General features: G+C 41.2%; 1 protein-coding gene across 3 annotated transcripts in view; it reads left to right on the forward strand.

The window, feature by feature from the left end:
- Positions 1-11,901, forward strand: part of MAGI3 (membrane associated guanylate kinase, WW and PDZ domain containing 3) — a 247,008-nt gene extending 235,107 nt beyond the window's left edge. The window contains exons 17-22 of one of the 3 annotated variants that reach the window (XM_019659193.1): positions 2,342-2,444; positions 3,217-3,343; positions 4,227-4,370; positions 7,339-7,477; positions 8,237-8,327; positions 8,918-9,008. In XM_019659193.1, coding sequence (XP_019514738.1) covers positions 2,342-2,444; positions 3,217-3,343; positions 4,227-4,370; positions 7,339-7,477; positions 8,237-8,286 — 563 coding nt within the window. In that variant the 3' untranslated portion in view covers positions 8,287-8,327; positions 8,918-9,008. Of the gene's footprint in view, positions 1-2,341; positions 2,445-3,216; positions 3,344-4,226; positions 4,371-7,338; positions 7,478-8,236; positions 8,328-8,917 lie in introns of all 3 variants that reach the window. The other 2 variants (XM_019659190.1, XM_019659192.1) reach the window with 2 other exon arrangements.
- Positions 11,902-19,263: the final 7,362 nt, after the last annotated feature.

The raw sequence follows: 19,263 nt of genomic DNA on the forward strand, positions 1-19,263 counted from the left end.
TGCCAGCCAGTGTTTAGGAAAAATGGAAGGGTGGAAGGAAACTCTGCCATAATACATACTCTAAGGTCTGTTTCATGTGTAGGCGCAGCCTATTACACTACAATCACATTTGACATGTAAAATCACATTTCAATGATTACACCTTATTTTATTATACTCTTGAGTTTCATTACACTATGGAAACATTGAGAATCTTATATTTTCTCAGGAAAAAAATAGAAAGTGTCTCTCCTGTCCATAAAAATCCCACTCGTAGAGTTTGTAAGTCTTCCAAGTTTCACATTGTATCCAGTATACAATCTATCAACTGCACTAAAGACTCAAATGAATATTTAAAGCTCTTTTCAGAAATCACACGTCCAGATCAGTGCCTCCAAGCTGCGTTACCTCCCATCTGATCCTGCTTCCCCAACTCGCCAAAAGCCACTCACCACCAATAGATAAAAGACAATTACCTGGAGAAAGAAAAACCTGTTCCCTTCATTCTCTTTTTCTCCTTTTGCCAGATACTATCTAATATGTGTGCTCATGTTGCCAAGGAAATGGTTAACCAAGTTCCCAAACCACACGTGTCACGTCTGGTATAAAACTCTTACACATATTCACTACTGGGGGCTGTCTCTGCCTCGTGCCATTCCCACCCTTCCCACCTCTTCTACCACCATGGTGTCTGGTTCTCAAGTATAAAGCGTAAATGAATTATGCCTGGCTGTTCTTGCTGATTGTAAGGAAATCTTTAAATTGCATTAGTTTTCAAATCGACTTCTAAATTTGTGTCTTGTTCATTCCACGTTAGCAGCGAACACAAGTTACCAAAGGCCCCTGAGGACTGTTAGAATGGTTCTGGTCGTGTCATAATTTTTATTTTGTTTTCCATTTATTTGTTTATTTACATTTGTCTCCATTTTCCACTTGGCGTTTCTCTCCCTGCTCCCACTGGAGACCAGTCCAGTGTGTTGTATATGACTTGTTTTATTGATATGTTTTATAAAATACACATTTTTCTGTGTGTTTGCATTTATTTTTGAGTATTATATAAATGATATTGAGTTATAGATTTTATGCAGGTTTTTTTCTCAGCACCATATGCTTTTCTTTTTAATGTCACTTTATCATTTCAGGATCCAATCCAAAATCTTACATGGTATTTACTTTTCATATCTTTTTTCTTTTAATATATAATTCCTATACTATAAAAGTCATTATTTTAAAGTATACAATTGAATGGGTTTTAGTATATTCACAAGGTTGTGCAGCCATGACCACTAATTCCAGAACATCATATCCCCCCTACAGGAAACCATTAATCTACTCTCTGTCTCTATGGGTTTGCTAAATATTTCAAAAACCCATGAGGTAGCTATAATTCCCTTTCTATGGATTGGATGATTGGAAGCACAGAGAATTTAAGTAATTTGCTCAAGAACACACAGCTCGTAAATGATGGGGTCAGGCTTAAACCCTGTCAATCTTGCTTCAAAGTTCCTGGTCGTAATCGCTAAGCTGTGCTCCCTCTCTTTGATATTTTAAATATCCTATGTTTAATATTTGGACAGGATAAAATATTGGAAAGTTTCAGCTTTAAAAATAGGAGTCTGGCAGCCTGAAGAGTATCTCTTAACTGTCATCTCCCAGGACTTGCCATCCAGTTCTAGATGCTGCACTTAGCTATGAAACCTGCCATCAAATAATAACAGACCGGTAGCTGTTGCAGAGGATACAGATACAACTGTTACTTTGTTCACCTCTATTTGTGCTCTTAGAAAATAGCAGGGAAACATTTACAAACATTTGTCTACACTCGGGAAGATTTTGTAAGCTTGTCTTTGGTGTTCAGTGTCAGGCAAGGTAATTACTCCCATATTGAAGATGCATGTTTAAAGATATGTTGTTCACAGACGTGCCTGTGTGTTCCTGGGTTCCTGAGACCTATCTTTGCCACCTAGAATGGTTTACCAGTTATGGGGCGTGTGCTCTGGAAACCCACAAATAGGTTACAGGAGAGTTCCTGGGGCTCTGGCCTTGTGGTACAATAATATTACTATTGGGTATGTTCATTTCTGATTCTCCTATTGTATGGATGATCAAAATGAAGGTGGAAGAGGGCAAGTGTGTGCAGTAAGAATACGATTGCTGCGCTCGTCAAACACCGTTAACCAAAAGCCACAGGGAAAAATGGTGATGTCCCACTTCCAGGCAGCTGACAACAATGCTGTTTGTTAGTCATTGAAGTCGGTAAAGAGTAACCACTCGTTTGTTACTCTCTCACTTTCACAGATCCACTTGGCCTTCACGTGTTTACATACAGATTCTTATCTCTGTCGTTTTCTCATTTGAACAGAGCATCATGGGCCACCATCCGGAACGAACTCAGCCAGGCAAAGCCCAGCCCTGCAGCACAGGCCCACGGGACAGTCACAGGCCAACCACGTACCTGGGGACAGGTGGGCAGTTCTCAGGTTTTGGTTTTGTTCTCTGCTTACCTCCCCACTCCTTATCACCCGCCCCACACAGTTTTGCAGAAGACAGCTGGTAAGGTCAAAATGAGAACTCTTGCATTTGCCACCTTCAGATCCCGTCCGTCTCTTCTCCATCCCCTTCCTCAGTAGCCTTCATCCCTCATCCCAGCCCCATCCCAGGACAGAATTGTCCACTGAGGCCTGACAAGTGGGTATTAGAGAGAGGCGGCCGCAGCACTGACCGTGCTACGCTTGGTCCTCCTAATTTGGGGAGGGAAGGAAGCCTCAGGCTCACACGGATTGCTGTCTTTCTAGACTGAGCAGAGCAAAGCAATATGAGTACCTGTTCCTTTACTCTGTGGTTGAAAATACTAGCCATAAAACAGAAACTAGATTTCCAGGAATTCAGCATCTTCATAGGCATCGGTGCTGCAGGAGAGCCGTTTTTCACTGTGACAGGGTCAGCTTCTCTGCCCTCTGTCCGGTTCAGTTACTTGAGGGCAGTTTTTCCTTGATGTAAACTGCGCTGAGATGCCCTTAAACACAAACAAGGGGCAGCGGAGAGGCTAAGCGTTGCTGCGGTATTACAAGCAGGCCTCTGCCTAGCATCTCTGCTTCGGGGTGTGGTCTATCGCTATAGCAGTTTGTTGGGGAGAGCGGCATGGTTCAGCTTTTAAAAGCAAGATTAACCCACCTTCCCTTTTAGCCTGTTGTTGATTTTCTCAGTTCAGAGGGTGATTCGATTTCTCTCTCATAGAAGTGCCCTGGAAGGTGAGGTTGGAAAAGATGGCTCCACTACTTACAGACATTCCTGGTCAGACCACAAGCACCTTGCACTGCCTGACACCGCGGTGATCTCAATTGTAGGCAGTCGGCACCATCAGGTAAACCGATATCCCCCCCAGATGCGCGGACTGTTACTTCATTTGCCGAGTCACTCACACTGGTGAATTTTTATTGCCAATCAGTTCAGATAAATTTGTTCCCCAAATTAGTAATTCTTGAGGATGTACTGTGTGTTTGGTGTTCTGTTAGCTTCCCTGAGAGAATGCAAAGAGTGAAAGAAAAGTCTGCGCTACAGTTGGAAAAATGTGAACCCTTGGTTAAGTACTTAGAAATAGCAGTGTTTCCACTAAAGTTTTTCAGTTTGGATTTTTTCCTTTTTCAGAAAAATTAGTCAAGATCTACTTAAAGGAAGTACAGTAAAACCTTGGATTGCGAGTGACTTGGTTTGCGAGTGTTCCGCAAGACGAGCAAACATTTCTGATAGATTTTAACTTGGTAAACGAGCGATGTCTTGCAATACGAGTACAGTAATACCTTGGCTTGCAAGCATAATTTGTTCCGGAAACAAACTACTTGTATTGCAAGACATCGCTCGTTTACCAAGTTAAAATCTATCAGAAATGTTTGCTCGTCTTGCGGAACACTCGCAAACCAAGTCACTCGCAATCCAAGGTTTTACTGTAGTTTGTCTCCGGAACGAATTATGCTCGCAAACCAAGGCATTACTGTACTTTCCAAAACTTTGTTCTGATTGTTCTGTTGCACACTGACCAACTAGTAGAGAAGACATATAATCTTCAGATTAAGCTGCATTTATAAAAACTAAACAGCCTGTCAACCCAAACTTCCATGCCTTCCTTATGATACAGAAATGCATATTGAGAGTATAAATCATTTCTCCCAGCTATAAAAGTAGTCTTTCTTCAGACCGTAAATAAAGCAGACCAGAAAACTTGTTTTTGTTCATTTCTCTCTCTCCAGAGCCCTAGCTGTTACCCGGTGGAGCTGGAGCGAGGCCCCCGGGGCTTCGGCTTCAGCCTCCGCGGGGGGAAGGAGTACAACATGGGGCTCTTTATCCTGCGTCTCGCCGAGGACGGGCCTGCCATCAAAGATGGCAGAATCCACGTGAGTTGGCTTCTGTCTGCCCCCTTGAGCTCTGGCTCCAGACTGGGAACTTCTGAAACTAGCTGATGGAAGGGCATGCAGAAAGCTCTTGAATCTAAGAAACGAGGTCTTCCATCACTGAAACCTGAAAGGCGGATGCTTACCATTCCCCTTTCTAACCCGATGGCGTCATTTCTTCTGTCCCGTTTGCCATGCTGTGCTGCACGCTTGTACTGGTGTCTCATGCCTGTCACTCCAGTATCTACAGCACCCAACATAGCGCCCTGAATATTCATCATAGGTGCTCCATAGATACTTGTAGAAAGAATAAGGTGAATGGATCATATTTCTAGCTATGAGAATTATTTTGTTAATATTTAAGATTAGCTCCCAGAACTTATTATTACTCAGTAAACAGGACTTGGGTTATATGAAGCAATTAGCAAACAATGTAATAATGTATTCTGTAAAACAAGACAATGTTAACTTGTAATATAAATGGAAGGGTGTTGAGTCATTGAGAGGATCTAAATTGAGTGAGTCTTAGGGTGGTCCTTAAATTTGGTTAAAATTTAGACAAGAGGGGGAAAGTTTGTGAGCTAAGGAAATGAGAAATCAGCTGAATGGAAAGTTTATATTTGGGAATAGTGTCAGATTTAAATATTTAACAGAACAAAGTCAGATTTAGAAAATTTAAGTGTCTGCTATCTTCTAGGCAACATGTTTTTACATAGATTAGTTGTAGTCTCACAAAAACTGTATGATATAGGGGCCATCATCCCCACTTACAGATTTAAAACTGAGGCTCAGGGAATCTAAATCTCTTGCTAGGTTCACTCAGTCTGTGACAGCCACGGTGTGACCCAGGTCTGATCTTCCAAACCCACTTTGTGGACTCTCCTCCATGTCACGCAATGGCTTGTGTTCATTTGCATTTGATTTCCTTTGGGAGGCATGTAGGTTTAACAGGTTATGAGATAATGTAAGCATTGTGTTAGTAATATCGTTCTGCAATTTTCATACATTTTTAGTGGAATTTTTAAAAACTGCAAGACTGTCTTAAAAATAGTGACTTTTTTAAAGGAACATAGTTTCCCCTATCCTTTCCTCCTGGGTTTTCTCCTTTTGACTCTCCTAGGCTTGTTTTCTCCCTTTCATTTCTCTCCTCCCCTGTTCCCTTCAGTTTCGTTTTTCAGTAATACAAACCTGAACTTGAATTTGTTCAACTTATCAAGATGTATTCCCTACTTTATTCTTAATCACATTTAAAATCTTTGAAGTAACAAAGTTGTAAAAGAATGTTTACATTTCCCACTCAAAGGTGCTGTGTTTTGTCTTCAGCTTTGTATAGACCAGTAGAGAACCCTCTCTGAGGGCCTGTCTGCCCTAAGTCTTAAAGCCTTGGCTCTGTCTCCTTCCCCACCATTTAGTTTTAAAGTTAAACAAAAGTGACACCTGGTGGAAAATCTGTTCAATTACAAGTTTTATTGCAATTTAGTTATGCTTAAACAAGAAATATGCAGGTTTGGACAGTAAATTTAAGTCAAGAATGTTATTGAAATTAATTATAACCTCAACTATGTTTTAAAAGATATACCCAAAGCATGCTCCAAATACTATCTAGTTTAAAATTCATTCCTCTAATTATCAGCAGGATTATATATCTAGTGCTAATTTATCATCTGTATTTCCTCATGAAAATGATTTTTCTTCAATCACAATGGAAATCTGGGTATTGACTTTTGTTTCACTTATATATTCTGGATATTAAGTTTTTAAAATCATGGTTATTACTTTTCTCCATTCTATTCTATCATCTTACTTCAGTTGTTTTTAAAGATTTCTACTTCATATGTTAAATCCATTGATCTTGTTTGATAGCTTCCATTTCTTCAAAAGTGAGACTCTCATCATTTTTTTCATAAATATCTAACAAAACACTTATTCTGTTTCATAGTTTACTTGAAATTGTTTGCATTATACAGTCTACAATTAAATTCATACTGATACGCTTTAAATTTGGTGGGGGGAACCAGAAAATAGATAACTTGAAAACTAACATTTATTCGTGCTTGGTGTATAGTTGTGTTTTATCGCACCTGCCCAAGTACCCCAGGAGGTACATAACTGATATTATCCCCATTTGCCAGAGAGGAAAATGGGGCCGCTCTGCTACGAAGAGGCGGAGCCAGGACGGAAACAAAGATATGGCTCCAGAGTCCAGCGTCCCAGCCCCATTATGGATGCAGAGTTGTCCCACCAACCTTTGTTAAATAATTATCCAGTCCTCTCTGTTGTTATTTCTTGATAGTTCAGTAAACTTTTATAAACATTTGAATTACTTTTTGGAATTTCAGTCATTTCCCATTGTTCAGTTTTGTTTTGACACCAATATCCTTCAGTTGCTTGTCACCTTGAAATATATTTTCAAATCCGGAATATATTTTAAAATCACCACCACATTATTTTTAATAAGGCCCTTTGCAAAATTTATACTTGATTCATCCATAGCTTTCCTTTTTCTTTTAAAATAACATTTCTAGTAAATAGCAATGGTCTGAGGCATCTTATTCTGATACCTAGGTTTTATATTTGTTTACTTAGGGAAATCATTTTACACTAAAGTAATGAAGTATGAGCCAGTTATCAGTTTTAAATTATTCATATTAATATATTCCCCAAGATGAGTTTTTTCAGCTTGAAGCTATGAATATTTGATTCTTGATTTCAAGATGTCTAGATCCTGCTTACTACTCATATAAAACTGTCCCACGTATGGTTTTTATAGAGTAAATAAAACCAGACATTCATTTTCTCTTCCTATTGCTAGCATCTAGCCACCCCTCTTGAACTCTCTAACATGACAGCACCATGTACAAGTAAAATAGCTTACAAACGAGAGGCAGTCAGCTAGGCTGAGCGGCTCTCAAGTCGACAGATGCAAAATGGACAAGTTTCACATTGTTCCTGGGAATGTCCTCCTGTCCAGGTTGGTGACCAGATTGTTGAAATCAATGGAGAACCGACACAAGGCATCACACATACGCGCGCAATTGAGCTCATTCAGGCCGGTGGCAATAAAGTCCTTCTTCTTTTGAGGCCAGGAACTGGCTTGATACCTGACCATGGTAAGTAAAGCAGCTCACCTGTAGCTGAAAAGTTAAGGCTGTGTTAGGGAGGGGGCATTTTACGAGCTGAGGCAAAGGTAGACAGCAGAACCTTGTTACAGAGCCTCGTTATAAATCACATAACTGGCTTCAGGCAGGACTTTTGTTGGGACGGGATGTATGTTAAGCTGGTTTCAACAGAACACATATACGTAGTTGTTGTTGCAGAGAAATGGGCCTGTAAACAAGGACATTCGAAACATGATTTAAATGTCATGAAAACACCTGAAACCTCTTCAAATGGTATTTCCTTATAGTAAGATAAGATTCTCAGTGAGCATCACTCCAGGCTTTTATGGTCACTTGTCAAAAACTAATTGCTGTCTAGCCCTATCTAGAGACAAGCTATTACCTGGAGATAAGGTATTGCCACATCTGTACTCCAGTACTGATGTTAAACTTCCTTGGTTTCACTGTATGTTTTCCATATACCACAGTATTTAAAAAATCACTCCTTTTTAATGGCGCACACTAGTCTAGAAATGAAGTGCCACACTGAGTGCTCCTCCCTTCTAGTTCCCTCCCCTCCCCCCCAGCTTCTGCGGGATAAGTGGAGATCTGACCTCCTGCAGCCCTTCCAGCCTGTAATTCTCTGACTGTGTTATTATCTTCCACCATCTGCTTGTAAATCATACGTTCCCCGTGCCACCTTTGCTAACTGCGCTGTGATTTTTTCTTTTTTTTTTACATAGTCCTAGGCTTTTTCTCTTCCTTCTTCAGGTTTGGCTCCTTCCGGTCTGTGCTCCTACGTGAAACCTGAGCAACATTAAGGCTTTCAGGGCTTTTCTCGGTCTTTCCTTAAAAAGACTTGGTAAATTTGCATGTCTTGTAAATCACTTCCTTCTTTTTAATTAAAAATGATGCTATTAAATACATCTACTTCTATCTTCTGCACTTTTCAGTTTCCTTGTGACATTAAATTTGACAGCTTCATGCAAGAAAAGTATTGATAAATGCCCATGAACCCCAGTCTGGTTACCAGTTTGGTCTCCTGTATTAGTGATTTTGGCGTATCCTTAAGCTCTGTAGCCATTGGTAACAGTTAAATTAGCAAGCTTCTTAGACCAGGTAATTTGGTCTAATTTTAAGTGTTGTACTGGGCTTTACTACTTACAAAGAATTTACATATCTTATATTATCTTACTAATCATGCATAAGTAATTGGAAAAATGAATATTTTGTGTATATGTAAACAACCTACCCTTAATGTACAAGTACAGCTGTCTGTATACATCTGTCTTTATAGAGAGATATCTGAGTATATATAAACTCTAAAATATTCAGGTTGTTTAAGCTGTACAATTTAAGTACAATTTAAACGGCTGTCAAAGCTCAAAACTGATTGTTCCTCTTTACAATTCCAGAATTTAACAATGTTCCACTCAAATGCATTTTTTTTAGGTGATTGGGATATTACTAATCCTTCATCATCAAACGTGATTTACGATGAACAGTCACCATTTCCCCCACTTTCACATCCTGCTTCCATATTTGAAGAGTCTCACATGCCAGTAATTGAAGAATCTTTAATGAGAGTTCAGATATGTGAAAAGGCAGAAGAGTTCAAGGACCTTGTGCCTGAAAAGAAAAGCACTTTAAATGAACATCAGTCTCTTCTCCAGAAAAATCTGAGTAAAAGGGATCCCCACAACAGTCACGGGCACAGTGACAAGAAACGCCTCTTCAAAGTAGAAAATGGCGTTCCACCCAGAGGTAGGTCTGCCAGCCCCAAAAAGTCAGCCGGTCGCTATTCAGAGGAACATTCAGAAAAGGTTCCCGGTCCTCCCAAAAATGACCCCAAAAGAAGGCCCCGAGAGCGATCACTCAGCCCCAGGAAAGGGGAGAGTAAAAGCCGTCAGATCAGCCCCAGGGCCGGTTCTGGACAAGATCATGGCAGAAGAGGCAGGGGGCGGTCTTCCAGCCCAAAGAAGGTGCAAAAAACTGAAGGAAGCAATGACCATGCAAATGCTGAAGCCCAGTTATTCGAGTTTGAGAATCGAAGAGCAGGGGGCCGTGCTGGTGACAGTGCTGAGCACATCCTGGATGGGAAAGAAAGATCGGGCGTTGTCAGGAAAGACACGAAGCAGAGCGAATCTGGAAAAACCACGACAAGGTCGCCAGAGAAAAGCAGCAGGAGGGCCGATGAGAAGTCGTTTCCACCCAAGAAGCCTAACAACACTGCTACTAGTAGAGCGGCTCCTGAGAATGAAAAAGGAAAGAAAGCAGCCTTGGGAGACACGAGCTCCAGTAAAGACAAGCTAGAACACGTCAGAACATCAGAGAAGAAGCTGAAGCAGGAACCTGACGAAAGAACGGCTATGAACAAAACGGAAGATCACAAGGGAAAGGACCTCGAGGCAGGTGACAAAAGCAGAGAGAGTGGAGGGTTCAGACCTGAAGGTGGCTCTCCCGCTAGGAAAGCGCCAATCACTCCAGGGCCCTGGAAGGTGCCAAGTGCACATAAAGCCACAGGCACTGCTGGTGTGGCTGAAAAACGGCTGTAACCTTCACCATGAAACAAAGAAAAACAAGTTGTAATCTTTTTTACTAAAGAGCAACATTTATATTAAAAAAAGTCATTTTTTTTTCCCCTCAGGCATTCTGAAACACACGTAAGTATATTTTGATTGAGCATCGAGTCACCTACGCTGCATGAAGGGCCTGTAGGTTTGCTAAGAACCCACTGTCCCCCTGGCTGGCTGCCTGCCCTCACGCTCACCTGACAATGCCCTGCTCGTTGTCATGAGTGTCGGAACAAATGACATATGTGATATTAACAATGTGGTCGCAACTCACTTTATATTTGTGCCAAGTTATCTACTGTATCATGTCTATTTTATCCTTCTCATGCAGATATTTCCACAGTAATGAAAAAATTAGGTTTGGCTTGGAAGTTGATATTTTCAATAGCATGTTGCATGTTTACAGAGAGAAATATTTGAGTCCTTGCAGAAGAAGAGATTAACTGATCATTAAAGGTGGCAGTTGCCTCTTCTAACAGCTACTGATGATGTCCCCGTTTCAAAATACAACTCAAACATCACTGCTGTGGTGGCTGAAGTGTAGTTAAATATTGACACTGTTTTTATGGCTTAGTATTTTAATTTGGCTGGGTAAGATATTTCAAATAACTGTTAAAGACATTACTTACAATTGACTATTCAAAATGAGAACGTACTTTAAGCAATTAAGAGTTCACCTCTTGCTCTGTTATCCAGCCCTGACGTAATTATAGCATCTCAGATCACCCTTTTATTTCAATTGTTTCACTGAAAAACCACAAAGAAGCCTGTGGAAATAGTGCTTTAAAAAAACTACCAAATTTCTGAATATTTTGGTTGTACCTACTACTAAGTTATTAGTTGTTAATATGTAATACATATTTGAAGAGTCAAAATATTATACAGCTTATGTGAGGGACTTAATCATTCAACTAGTTTCACAGTCCACTGCCTGATAAAGTACCATCTCATCTGGTAGCAGCTGTAGAAGTTGGGGTGTTTAGACGCAGAACCCTTGTAAGACCCGCTCGGCAGGTAAGGACAAACACGCTGACAGACAGTACTTGCTAGATCTTAATTTCTAGCTACATTTACTTTCTTGTTTTTAAACAAGAAAGGGAGACTAAATGTCTGCTTCGCTTGTACAGCTTTTCAGAGTTCTTTTTTAAAGTCGCACTCAAGACGTGCATTAGAAGGTGGAAACAGTTTTTGACTCCATAAAATAGATGCAGGTTTTCCAGTCCCAGCATTCAGTAGCATCTATAAATAAAGGAGCTTCTCAGAATAGAAGCATCTTATGGAGTATTTGGACACACTTGTTTTGTCGCCCTGGGTCCATCTTGTTGTTATGAAACCATTAGGTCTGGGTCCTTCCCTCTCAGTCTGACTGTGAAACTCTTATTAATGTAACAACTGACTCAGCCCCTGTAGATAAGACGTGCTTCCCAGAGTGAGATTTTTGAAATCCCCTTTTCATCCAGAACTATATTTACCCACGTATTGTAACTACTTGAATAGAGCAAAATTAGAAGGCTTGATAAGCGCTATGAATTTAGTACCACAGAAATGATTTATTTTCCCTTTAGTCCACAATTAGTGATAAAAATCCTATTTTTTATTGTTAACTGTGACATAACTTTGATGTCATATGTTGTCAGTCTGATGTGGCTCTTTCCTCTCTAAGTAACCTGTCACTGTCCTGATTATATACTGACTTAGCAATGTGGCCTTGAAATGCTAAGCAAATTATGGATGTACTGGTTGTAAATGTTTATATATTGTACAGTACCTTTATATATACACTTGAGGCTCTGATTAGAGAAAAAGATCTGTAAATCGCTCGTTATTTTTTATATAGATATTAAAAAAACCCACAAAAACCAATTCACAGCCTGCTTTTCTTCTACTGTTGGGCTTATTTAATGTTGCTTTCTATTTATGGAGCTAATTCTCATTATGGTCTATTGAGTCCTCAAACAGACTTTTGTCCCTCCAAGTAACAAACACTCACAGTCCTACAAACAGGAAGACTCTTTATAATGATGACTTTCCCTATATATAGCTATACTTTTATCTACATGGGTTAAGCTTGAAATTGGGTTGAGTTAAATATCATTGTACCTATTTTATACCTTTCATTGTAAAGAAACTAGCTTTCTATAAGTAATTTACTACCCCCAAAATCCTTTCTTATACTGTCAGGAGAAAGAAAGGGCTTGTCTTATTGGAAATTCAGTTGCTAGACATTTCTAATGGATAGAGGACTGTAAGTCCAGTTACCACAAAATTCTGTTTCATCAGAATATGACATTTCACATTTTTATTTATTTATTTTTTTAAAATATTTTTATTGGGGAATTGGGGGATGGGAACAGTGCTGGGGAATTGGGGGAAGGGGAACAGACAAGTTGCTGTCCTTTTGTTCTTCAGTCTAGTTGTGGAGGACGTTGCTTCACTGGCCCAAGTTGGCACCATCATTGCGCTCTTTCCGGGCGAGGCACATCAGTCGTCGGCTTCTGGACGGCCGTTCACTGCAGCTGCTGGCTGCTCACGCTGGCTGCTGGCTACATACGGTAGCCCATGGCAACCCACTGCCACAGGGGTGCAGCCTATGCCGTCACCGGCGACTCACAGCAGCACAGCTCCAGGTTGAGCTGTTGTTCAGCATCTTAGCTGCAGAGGGCAGTGTCACTAGCCCTCATATGTTGGATCCAAACGGGGGCCCTCTGGCGTCCCAAGCCAGTTCTTAACCATCGCGCCACTCGGCCGGCCCATTTCACATTATTTTTAAGTCATCCTATTTACTATAGGTTATACTTACATTTAGAATGAAGTGTTCTGACTTAATTCTTGGTATGAATAATGCCAAAAGCCAATTTCAAGACCACTGTGAATTTAATACTCTTGAAGGGAAAAATAAATGCCTACCATTGCATGAACTCACACTAAGAAAAAACCCAAGCCATGCAATGGAGATGTGTGTCATAAGAAGGCTGCAAAAAGTGGCAGCATAGTTTTATTGTTGTTTTAGTGGACATATCTTCTTACTGATCACAACAGCAAAAAAAGTACTGGGATGCTGGGACATGATCTCATTAGGACGATTAAATTAAGATTCTATATTATTTTCTTCTTCTGACCTGGTTACATCAAGTGTTATTAACCAAGTGGCTTCGAAACAGTAAACTCCTGTTTCAGAAGTCCTGGATACAGAAAAGCATTTGGCTTTTTATTTCTACATGAGACTATCTTAGTAAGATAGTAAGTCTTAGTAAGATAGTAAGACTGTCTTAGTAAGATAGCCTCATGTAGAAAAGCCAAAATGCTTTTAAACATGTGGACACATGAATTTCATGTTTACTAGGTCCAACATACAAAGAGAACTATGTTTTAAGAAAGCCAGGAAGGGCTGGCCGAGTGGCGCATTGGTTAGGAGTTGGCTTGGGAATGCCAGCTCTGAGCATCAGGGCCCCGGTTCGGATCCCACATGAGGGCCAGTGACGCTGTGCCCCCTCCAGCTAAGATGGTGAACAACAGCTCAACCTAGAGTTGGGCTGCCATGAGTCGTGACGATGGCGTAGGCTGCAGCCCCTGCTGCAGTGGGCTGCCGTGAGCTACCATGAGTGGCTGGCAGCCAGTGTTAGCTGCCGTGAGCTGCTGTGAGTGGCCCCCCAATGACCGGCAAGTGAGTGCCTCACCCAGGAAGAGTGCAATGATAATACCAACATGGGCCAGTGAAGCGACGTCCTCCACAACTAGACTGAGGAACGAAAGGACAGCAACTTATCTGTTCCTGTTCCCCAATTCCCTAATAAAAATCTTTAAAAAAAAAAAGCCAGGAATATTTAAATGAGTTAAAATGGTGCACAGTCTCAGTAATGACTTCCTCAAAGATGTCTTTCAATGGAAGCTTAGTCCATAGCATGCTCCTGGGATTACGGATCACTGGTATAAACAGACTTCAGTCACAAAATGTGATGCTTCCGTGTGGAATGAAGAACACATCAGAGCAACGTTTTACATCCTCATGGCATGCTCCACTGCCTAAGACTATCTGTGCTATTTAAACAATAACAGATTTATGTAGCAGCTCTTCACCAGTCATGCTATTGAGGTTTATCAGCAATACAATGACTTGTGTATAGCATGCCATAATTATTACATGATATCTATCATCTTTGCTTTAGTTAACTGAATAAGTTCAAGATACCCATTAACTTGGATCTGTTCTCAGTGTTGCAAATAGAACCTTAAAAAGTGTAAGAAGGGAGTATGAAGGCTTATGAAGACTGGAATTCCGTCTACTAAAGAACTGTGAATCTTTCTCACACATACATTAAACCACAAAAACACAGCCAAGTGCTTTCATGTAGCCTAATCCTATATTTTGACAAAGAATCCTGTGGGTACTTGTCTATTTTACAATGTTTCCATTAAAATCAAGCAGAGTGTTAGCAAATAAACAAATCAGGAGGCTTATTTTGTCCTTAGTAAACCACAACCATTTGTTACCTTGAGAAATACCATAGTACAGCTTATAGGCCCAGGACACGCTGCAGGAAAGGTATGGGAGTATTTCACATTTGTGAAATTCAAACTTCATTATTCAAGATGGGCACCAATAACTGCAAAAAGCAAAGGAATTAAATGACTGAACTAGTCAATACATGTATAGATGAGATTAAATTTAATGAATTTACTTCTTGATAATCCAAAATCATACATATTTGAAAGTGAGACCCGGGCCGGCCTAGTGGCGCAATGGTTAAGAACTCGCTTGGGATGCCAGAGGGCCCCGGTTCGGATCCCACATATGAGGGCCAGTGACACTGCCCTCCACAGCTAAGATGCTGAACAACAGCTCAAACTGGAGCTGGGCTACTGTGAGTCGCCGGCGACGGCGTAGGCTGCAGCCCCTGTGGCAGTGGGTTGTCATGGGCTACCGTATGTAGCCAGCAGCCAGCGTGAGCGGCCAGCAGCCGCAGTGAGCGGCCATCCAGAAGCCGGCGACTGATCTGCCTCGCCAGAGAAGAGCGCAATGATGGTGCCAACTTGGGCCAGTGAAGCAACGTCCTCCACAACTAGATTGAAGAACAAAACGACAGCAACTTGTCTGTTCCCCTTCCCCCAACTCCCCAGCACTGTTCCCATCCCCCCAATTCCCCAATAAAAATAAAAAAAAATCTTTAAAAAAAAAAAAAGGAAGTGAGACCCATTTGGCCCATCATGAGCACATAGTTCTAAAAAATTTCAAAAATGAATTTCATTAATTTGAAAGAAGGTTGTTTTTACAGTGCATAGATCCCCTTCCCTCTAAATACAAGAACCAAAAAAGAAAAACATCCCTCAGCTTATACTTTGTGAGACATACTGGTATTGAGGATTTTTCTACATGTCTCTGAAAGTCAAGAAAACCATACCCTGACTAGGCAAGTATTTGGTTATTCAACTTTTCAAAATGTTTAGTTTGTATTTTACATGGGCCATAGTGTATGTATTTAGGAAGCCTGCGGTTATACCTCTGTAGCAATTTAGCAGGGATAACTTTTCCCAATACAACAAATTATAAAATTAAGTGAACAGGTACTTTTCTTATCCTTCTATGGTTATTACTATTCCAATGAAGTGTATGAATATCCTGGTGTAGCTCTGTTTACAATCTTGGTTTAATTTCTCAGTAAATATTATCAAAGAATATCTAACTCCTTTTTTGGTATCAAAACAAAAGTTCCTAGAAATTACTATACAGAGATAAATGAAACACTGATAGGAGAACCATGAAGTTAAACTCTTCCATTCTAACAACAACAACAAAATTACATGAGTGGTAAATTACTTCATTCATTCTACAGATTTATACTGAGTCCCCATTATAGGGTAAGGTACTTACTGTTCTGCATTCTGGGGACCTAGAAGTGTATTTTTTTAAAAAAAGTCCCTGCCTTAAGGGGCTTACATTCTAGTGGGGAAGGACAGAATCAAGCAGGTAAAAAATCAGCAAGATAATCAGATTGTGCTAAATGCCATGAAGGAAACGAACAGGGCCATATAACTGATAACAAGGGTGATGTGTGCAACTACCTTAACTGGGGTCATCGGAGAAAGCCCCGCTAAAGCCCCAGCTGAGAAGCCATTCAAGGAAAACCTAGAAAAACACTCAAGAAAAGAACCTGGTATAGTGGAGCACAGAAGGAGGTCAGTGTGAAGGAGAACAATATTGAGAAGGTGGCGTTGGAAAGGGACAAGCTTGATAAGGGCCTTGGAGGCCACCACAGGGAAAGCTAGGAATGATTTCTTTTCAGTAGGAATGATACAAATAGAGTTTCCAGATTTTTAAGTTCATTCAGGTGGCTGTGGAGAACCAACAGTAGGAGGCAGTCAGCCTGGTAGCCCAGGTAGAAGGGAAGGAGGCTTAACCTAACAGCTGGAATGTAGAACTGACACGACTTGGCGGTGGATTAGATACGGAGGAAAAGAGAGCAACCAAGAATAAACCCTAAGCCTTTGGCTGGAGCAACTGGGTAAAAACTGTTCCATTTTCCAAGGTGGAAAAAACATTTACTCTTCCACCTTAAACAACTAGGAAAAAAAAAAAAGGAAAAATACACATGAGAATTGGGTTTTAGATGTTGGACAATAGGTAGTACAGAATAGTGGAATTAAGCGAGGTGAGCCCCATGATTTCCCCAGATTACTGCTTTGGGGCAGTTTTCAGGCTGTGATGTAGGAAGGGGATCCCAAACCAAACCAAGCAGTCTTACTGAGTTAAGGAGACAGAGTTAGGAATTTGGGGAGGCTGGGACCACTAGAATCTACAGGGCAGAGGACCAGAGAGAAGACAGCTGCACAGAGAACAGAGAGCTCCAAAAATGGGCAAGAGGCTTGTCTTTCAAGTCTTCAGGTGAGTAATTATCAGCATTGGGAAATACCCAAGAACAGGGAAAGAACCACCAAAAAGCAGCTGGCAGAGAAATTCTTGAAGTGGGAATAGTTCACATACCCACCATCAAATTGGAAAAACCTCACAGTGAACAGGGCATCAGGTAGAATCCTCAGAAGGACACTGCTTCAGTAGTGGAGAAATGTAGCCCGAGACTATGGGCTGCTCTAACATAGCTTAAAGCAAGCCTTAAAATGATCAAAATATTTCCAAGTAACTGCATTCCAAAACAAGGAAGGGATACACAAAACCCCAACCACCCAACAACGTAAAATTCACATCCAATAAAAAACTACCAGGCATGCAAGGGAGGAAAATATGACCCAAAATGAAGAAAAAAAATCAACAAACCCAAAAATGAGGATGTAAGCATCATGGCAGAGTAATAAGATGCCTTTGTTTCTCCCCGTAAATTTACAACTCTGACAACTAGAACGCAACAAAGGATCCCCTGCTCAACATACAAGGATGTCTGAGAGATCCACACACTGGAACATCTGACGGTGGGTGAACTGACACAAGGAGGAGAGGCAGGACAGGGATGGGTACCACAGATTGAGCACAGCGCCTACTGTGGCTCCAGCGACCACAGTAGTGATGGAGAAATCAGTTGCAGCCTCAATCTATGGCCTGGATTGTATGAGGGGCTAGAAGCAGTGGTCCCCCAGGAAAAGGCATCTCCCTTCTCCCCTTCCCATTGCAGTAGACCTCAGTAGAGGGTACTGGGAAGCTTTAAAGAGTACAGCAATACCAACAGCCATTGCTGGCAGGGCAGCAGAGCTGTGCGCTCATAAACTTGCCTCCCTAGCCCCACCCAACCCAAGAGTCAGGTCAAGAAAACAGATGCCTTAAACAATACAGTGGGGCCAACATCCATTGCCAGCAGGGGGGCAGAGCTGTGAAATCGTGAACCTGCCCTCTCCTGCCCCACCCATCCCGGCAGAGCCTGGTAGAAGCAGTGAAGATGCCTCTAAAAACACAGAAGGGCCAGCAAACATTAGTAAAAAGGAAGTAGCACTGGGAGCTCACAAAACGTTCACCACCTGCCACATGCCCCCACCACAGTGGTAGGGCCCCATAACCATGGCAAGCCAGTCATAGAGGGGACACCAACCATCCCAGGAGGTACACAGCACTTTCCTTAACTGAAGTGACACCAATCCACTATGAGCCCAGAGGCACACACAGTGCAGATGAGGAAAAAACAAAACAAAACAAAGAACTTGTGCTATAACACCGTCTACTGGAAAACAAAAAGAGTGCCCTTCCTATCAACCTGCTGAATTGTTGAGAGCAAAACAGTATCTAAACAAGAAAAAGAGCTCACTACCTTAACTAGGTATGCAGGGAAACAATCCATCAAATATCATGAACAACTAAGGTACCATGGGAGCCCAGAAAGAAAATGAAAAGTCTCCAGAAACCAAACTCAATGTCATGGAAGACTATGACTTAAATGACAAAACTTAAGACTGCAGTTATGAAGAAGTTCAACGAGATACAAGATAACTCAGAAAGGCAGTTCAAGGAGCTGCCAATGAACAAATGAGGTGCTATACCAGAAAGATTGAAACTAAAAAATAATAAAAAGAACCAAATAAATTTTACAGATGAACAAGTCAGAGATGAGGAATGTATTAGAAAGCAATGGAAACAGCAGACCAAACAGATGACAGATTTAGCAAGCTCAAAGACAGAAACCCAGAAATGGCCCAGAAGGAAGAAGAGCGAGAACTAGGAGTTTTAAAAAGTGAAAGAACTATAAGAAATATCTGACTCCATCAGAAATAGAAACATAAGGATAATGGGTATACCAAAAGGAGAAGAGAGGGAGAAGGAAACAGAGAGCCTACTCAAAGAAATAATTGATGAGAACTTTCCAAGACTATGGAAAGAACTGGACTTTAGAGGCAGCTAATTACAGAACATCTAGTTATATGAATGCAAAAGGACCTTCTCTAAGACACATTATATAAAACTGTCAAAAGTTAATGAAAGGGGTGGCTGGATGGTTCATTTGGTTAGAGCGCAGTGCTCATAACACCAAGGTTGCCAGTTCGATCCCCACCTAGGCCATGGAGCTGCACCCTCCACAACTAGATTGAAGACAACTACTTGACTTGGAGCTAATGGGTCCTGGAAAAACACACTGTTCCCCAATAAAATCCTTAAAAAAAACAAAAAGTTGGGCCAGCCGAGTAGCACAATGGTTAAGAACTGGCTTGGGACACCAGAGGGCCCCAGTTCGGATCCCACATATGAGGGCCAGTGACACTGCCCTCTACAGCTAAGATGCTGAACAACAG

Source organism: Hipposideros armiger, unplaced genomic scaffold, assembly GCF_001890085.2.
Source record: "Hipposideros armiger isolate ML-2016 unplaced genomic scaffold, ASM189008v1 scaffold_297, whole genome shotgun sequence".
Classification (NCBI taxonomy): domain Eukaryota; kingdom Metazoa; phylum Chordata; class Mammalia; order Chiroptera; family Hipposideridae; genus Hipposideros; species Hipposideros armiger.